Source organism: Lontra canadensis, unplaced genomic scaffold (assembly GCF_010015895.1).
Source record: "Lontra canadensis isolate GAN:19392208 unplaced genomic scaffold, GSC_riverotter_1.0 scaffold93, whole genome shotgun sequence".
NCBI lineage: Eukaryota > Metazoa > Chordata > Mammalia > Carnivora > Mustelidae > Lontra > Lontra canadensis.
In genome coordinates this window covers 1,753,785-1,759,784 of record NW_022631087.1, presented here as the reverse complement: position 1 = coordinate 1,759,784, position 6,000 = coordinate 1,753,785, and the positions used below count along the sequence as shown (strand labels likewise).

The window sequence follows — 6,000 nt, the reverse complement described above, 5'->3', positions numbered from 1 at the left end:
TCGCCTCTCGCTCAGAAGGCTCCCAGCCCTGCTCCCTCTGAGGTCCCCGCTTCGCCCACCTCCCACCTCCGAAGGCCGCAGTCGAGGACAGGGTGGGCGCCCGGCTCCGTCCGGGCCCCCCTAGCGCCCCACGTCTTCCACGCCCCCAACTCTGTCCTCCCCTCCAAGGCTGCCGGAGTCCTGGTTGATTGTCGGCGGCCGGCGGGCCGGCGGCGGGCCCCAGGTTCAGCCTCCGGGCCTCCCTTCTTCCCGGCCTCTGCCTTTTCTCGGCGAGGGAGAGGGGCCGAGGTCGAGGCGCCCCTCTTGGAGTCCTCCGCGGAGCACAGCCGGCCCGGCCGGAGGAGGGGGCCTCGGAGGCGGGGTGCCAGCCCCGGCTGGGCGGGAGGGGTGCGCACTGCGGCGGAGGGGCCGTGACTCACCGCCTGTAACCCAACACCCGCCCTGCTCCCCTCCCCCAGCCTCTCCTCCGTCTCCGGCCTGGCGGCCGCGGCGACACCTAAAACAAAATGAAGGGGCGGCCCGGCCCCTGGCGACCCCGGCCGGATCGCGAGCGAGCCCCGGCGGCCTCTGGCTCGGAGCGCTCCCGCTTCTCCCGCCCCGAGGCTCGGTCGGCCGCCGCCGCCGCCGCCGCCCGGGCGCCAGCAGGCGGGGAGGCCGAGCGGCGGGAGCGGGAGACGGCGGCGGCGGGCCCGCGGTAGCTGCGGCGGGCGAGCCCGGGGAGGGGGCGCCCGGGCTTGGAAGCCTCCAGTCCGGGTCCCAGCCGAGCGAGGACAAAGCCCCCTGGCCGCCGCTGCGGCCTACCCCGCGCGGCACAAAGGGCGAGTCGCGACACGCACCCATCCCCCTCCCAGCTCGGGTGGCCCCGGGCCCCGGGTGGCGGCGGGGAGGTGGGGAAGCCCCGGCCACGCCGCCCGGCCACGCCGCCCCTAGCTCCCCTCCCCCGGGGGCCGGCCGAGCGCGCGCCGCCCCCGCCCCCGCCCCGTCTGCGCGTCCTCCCGGGGAGGGGTCGGGGGGCGCGGCGCCCCACATAACACTCCCCCGCTTGCGCTCGGAGCCACCCCTCTCCCCTCCCTCCTGCAAACACCGCCGCCTCCCCTGCCACCGCCGCCACCTCGCCCGACGCTCCGCAGCTCGCCGCGGCCGGGGGGCGGTGCGCGGACCGTGCGCGCCGGGGGCGCCAGATGTGCAGTCCGCGCCGCCGCCAGTGACCGAGCCGCAGCCCGAGCGGGATCGCGCCGCCTCTCCGATGCTGCGGGGGCGACCTTGAGTGCGCCCCGGCTTCCTCGGCGGGGACCCGACACCGCGAACGCTGTGCCCGGTCCAGCCCTCTCCAGCCCGGCTCGCCCTGCTTTCCGACATGGAGGGGGCCGCTGCTCCCGCGGCCGCGGACGGTCCCGACTTGCGGCCGGGGGCTCCGGGCTCTCCCCCGGAGGTGGTGGCGGGGGCGACTGCAGCCCCCGCGGCGGCGGCGGCGGCCCCGGAGCCCAGGAAACCGCACGGGGTGAAGCGGCATCACCACAAGCACAACTTGAAGCACCGCTACGAGCTGCAGGAGACCCTGGGCAAAGGCACCTACGGCAAAGTCAAGAGGGCCACCGAGAGGTTTTCGGGCCGAGTGGTGAGTGGGGAACCCCCACCCCCTCCCCGGAGCGAGGGCCAGACGCGGCTGCTGACGGAGGGCGCCCGGGCCGGGGGAGGGGGCGGCTGGAGCACTGAGACTCTTGTCGGAGAGGGGCTTCCCAGGAACCCCCAGACAGACTCCTCACTCTCTCTCCAGCTCCCCGTGACTCAGGCGTGTTTCTCTCTTGAAACACTTGTTACATCCTGTCTGCGCATATTTTGGGGGTTTTTCTCCCAGCAGCAAAGTAGTGTTTATGATTTGCAAACACTTTGCAGCGTTGGGACCATGGAGGTCTCCCTCCCGGGCACGCATTCAGACCAATCCCTGGAATGCCTTACTGCTCTAACTCCGAGCAGACCCACATTCTCATCGGGGAGCAGGTCCCCGGAGTCCCGTGTCCTGTACGTGAGGGCGACCCCCCACTCTCCCACTCCTACTCTCCATCACCCGGGTGCTGCTGTGAGCTGCAAGGGAGGGTGGACTCCTGCCTGTTTTTTAAGAGAGAGGATTAGGGAGCAAAAGTGAAGGCTGCTGCACGCCTGAGGGTGGTGACAGTTCGAAATGCCCAGGGCATGGGTAGCCGCACAGATGCTGGATTGCAGCAGACCCTGCTGCATTTCAGGTCCTGGTTGGAGGGCTGCTGAATTGCTTTAGGGGACTGGGCCAGCCTCCCCACTCTTTGTGACAGCTGAATCCCTGCCAGGGTCCCAGCCCCATTTGGAAGCCATTGGAGTACCTTGGGGTCTCTGCCTCGTCCCTAACTTGGCGCGCTGTCCTTTTCCTTTCTGTGGAACAGGCCCTTGAAATGCACACTGCTTGTGGCCAGAGGGTTGGGTTCAAAGTGACTGACTGTTGCAGAAAGATTTTTGTGTGGTGTGTGGCAGAAAATTAACATAGTTCTTGGATTTGAAACATATCAGATGTATTTTAATTGATTTAGGGCCCAAGTCAGGAACTAATTATGGTACGCCTTGTGTGCACTTTTGGGGGGGTGTTTTGGGGCCCAGGGTTCCTTATAAACTTAACGAATGACCCCGGGGTAAAAGCAAAATGAACTGTTGAATGAAGTGGTAGGTGGGTTGATGTTGCTATTTTTCTTTACAGTCTGTACAGGAGAAAATGGGGCCCCATTCAGAAGGTTTAGCCCCCCCGAATTCTCAAACACTTGGGTCCCTGGATAACTCCCTCATCTAAACTCCATTGTTTGGGTTGATCCAAATGTATTCTATAGCTTAAAAAAAATGTCTGCGATAGGTTAATTGGAAACTTGAGACATTGTACATTGTACTTTTAAAGCTGTCTCCAATAAACAAACCCGATAGCCAGCAAGTAGTTAAGAATTCACTCTGGGCAGGTGCCATTTTTTTCCCCAGAGGTTGAACCCGTAAAAGAGGGAGATGATTGTAGAGATGTCCTCTGAGGAACGCACTTTCAAGTCTGCGGAAGAACAGACTGAGAAACGTACACTTCATTCATGCTTTTCTTCTGAGGTGATATTCCCCAGGCTGGATGTTGAATAAGCAAGGACTAAGCCTGGCTCCTTGCTCGGGTTGTCTTAATAGCTGTTGAAGAATCGCGCTGGGAAGTTGGAAAGCGGAATAATGAAAAACAGACCTGGTCGGAGCTGCAGGTTGAGGATGTGAGCTCGCGAGGGGCTGAGTGGTAAGGGTGTGTCTGGGATCTGCCAGGGGACCGGGAAGCCTGAACGCTGGGGACCTGCCGTCAACTGTTTGAAAGAGAGAAATCTTGTCTTAGGGCCGACTCCTTTGTGAGCTTCACTGAGGCTTCCTGTCGGGCCTTCGGCTCGCCGTCTGATCCACAGACGGGGTTAGAGTGGAAGGGATTGCATCAGTAGCCGGGAGCCTGCCTTTCTCTTTTGGTGGGTGTCTTTCCCTTTATTTGCAGAAACTCTGAACATTCCGGCGGGATTTAGTCGAAAGGCCACTAGGGGGCGCCCTGAGAACGGGAGAGGCTCGTTTCTCCGTCTGGAGACTGGAGTTCTGCTCCGTTATTGTCCAGCCCAGATCAGTTCCCATTGTGCTATTAATTTCAGCTAAATCTCTTGTTTTACTCAAACATTATATAAAGATTTTGAATCTGGTAGCAGATCCAGAAACTAGCAGTTCTCAAACTGCTTTCTATTCGATAGATAAACTGAGAACGTTAGCAGAATCATCAGGTGAAAGGCTTGCATTAACCAGATGGGAAAACTGAGGTTTGGGGATGGGAAGACCTCCTTGGCCTTGGGTCCTCCCCCTGTGGAGCACAGTGCTCACAGATGGTGTAAGAACTTAAGTGAGAAACAGGAATTGTCAGGTGGAAAATTCCCTGTGCCTGGATGAACCGAAAATAAAGCAAACACACAAAAAAATTGGTTAGCGAGTCGTTGTCACCTCTGCAGTGCTTGGTGACTCAGATTCTGTCAAGAGCAGCAAGACATTCTCATCTGAAGTATGAACTTGAAGTTTGCTTCTGGTTCTAGGGATGGACTGATTAGCTACAACTTGCTTTTGGGGTGTGGTGGGAGAGATTCAAGACAGGGCTGTCTCAGGTCTGCCTGTTTGGGCTTTGCGTAGAATTCCGAAGTGATGTTTTCATGTCATTTGTACCCCTGTCTTTTATGGCACCTCTCAAGAGGACAGCGGCTTTAAGCCGCATTGCCAGCGCGGGTGGCTGGCGTCCCAGGCATGAGACACTGTGGGATCAGCACTCCTACTGAAAGCAGCTTAGAGACAGAGAAGTGTTTAAAAATGAAAATGTTGTGGCTTTTAATTGCACATCTGGAAGGGCCTTCTGAATCAAACAGAGCACCACGCAGCATCATCGTCTGTGTTCTGGGAAAGCCACTTCTGAAGAGGGCTGTAGGACTGGGAGCTTGGAGTGGCCCTCGGCATGGCCTCATCCAGGCACGCTCCCTTCTGAATTCCCAGATGTGGTTTGTGGCCACGGCCGGAGGGTGTCCATGACACAAGGACTCCAAGTGGCTTGTTCTAGAGATTAACACACCCCACAAGGATGCACTCTTGCAGAAGGGCTAAGAGTCCTGGTGGACATTTGGATCCCGACTTTCTGGTAGCTTCGTGAGCTTGTGTGAGCTCTGTAACTTTTTGAAACCTCAGCTTCCTCATCTGTAAAATGGGCTACCGATGGTACCACATTCGTGGACTTGTGTAATAATTGAGTCAAATAATCTCTGGAAAGCCTCAAAAGGTGAAATTAGCCAGTTTAGTTCCTTCCGTTCCTTCCAGTTTAGTTCCTTTAGTTCTTTCCTTCCCTTAGATTTTAAGACCACCAGGGAGACCTGGAAGCTCAGACAAACCCGTGTGCTATCACTCAGAGAGTGGTAGGGGAAAGAATCCACTTTTCAGATTAATTAGGGAAGGCAAGATTCACAGAAAAGTGTGCCCATAAGAAGCCAAGACCATCAGCCAGCTTCTGATAGGATCTGAATGCATTTCTAAAGCCTTGAATTTGGGCTTTGTTTCTTGCACAACTTTTGTTTTGCTACAGTTCTGGGCAGGGCTGTTGAGTGGAGCCCCTGTGGCATAACACGGCATGCATTTTCTTTGAGCCAAACTGCCTGGACCTTCAGGCTGCACAAACTATTGCCAAAACACCCAAACCCAAAAACAAACACCATTTTGAGAAGTGTCATATGATCACCTCCCCACCAAGGGCCATGTTCAACTTTCCCTCTGCACCAGGTTGTCTCTTGCAAGCAGTACGCTGTGTGGGGTGGGCAGGAGGCGAGGTCTCTGGGAGGGGTCTGGCATGGGAGCAGCAGGCCCAGTGGGCAGAGTGTGCCCCCATTTGCTGTTGGTGTCCCTGGGTGTCCCAGAACTCTAGCGTGGGTGATGGGGGGTCCTCACTCAGCAAAGGAACTGAGTTGACCAAAAATAGGTGTTTGAAGCACTGGCCCAAAGTTACTCCTTGTCGGTGCTAGAAAACTGCAAATGAGGGGTGCTGTCATATGGCAAGCTGGCCTGCTGGGCCAGATGGCTGTCATCTGCGGTGGCTCAGGTGCCATGTTGGAACGAAGGCCCAAACCCAGTTTCAGGGAGTAAGGCTCGTTGGCCAACACATGGGCCAAATTCCTCATCCTGAGGATGGGAAAAATAAAGCATGGAAGCGTTAAGGGACTTCTCTGGGGTTGCACAGCTGGTAAGTGACCGAGCTGGGTCCAAGCAACCTGATTCTCAGTTTGGTATTTTTTGCATCACTCTTTTAATAAATCTTTACTAGAGCGGGACATGATGCTCACTCTTAAGGGGCTCGTAGTCTAGTAGCCAAGATAAAACGTACTTACAGATATTGGAACTAGTTCTGTGTAGGTGCGAGATTTATAACTGTCTCCTGAATGCTGCTTTCCATGTTAAAAT

The 6,000-nt window shown here is 57.3% G+C and overlaps 1 protein-coding gene across 1 annotated transcript in view; it reads left to right on the top strand.

Annotated features, from left to right (window-relative positions):
• Positions 1-918: 918 nt before the first annotated feature.
• NUAK1 (NUAK family kinase 1) overlaps positions 919-6,000 on the top strand; it is a 69,515-nt gene continuing 64,433 nt past the window's right edge. Inside the window, exon 1 of the mRNA XM_032836493.1 lies at positions 919-1,618. Within this exon, the coding sequence (XP_032692384.1) occupies positions 1,358-1,618 (261 nt within the window). The 5' untranslated portion in view covers positions 919-1,357. The remainder of the gene's footprint in view (positions 1,619-6,000) is intronic.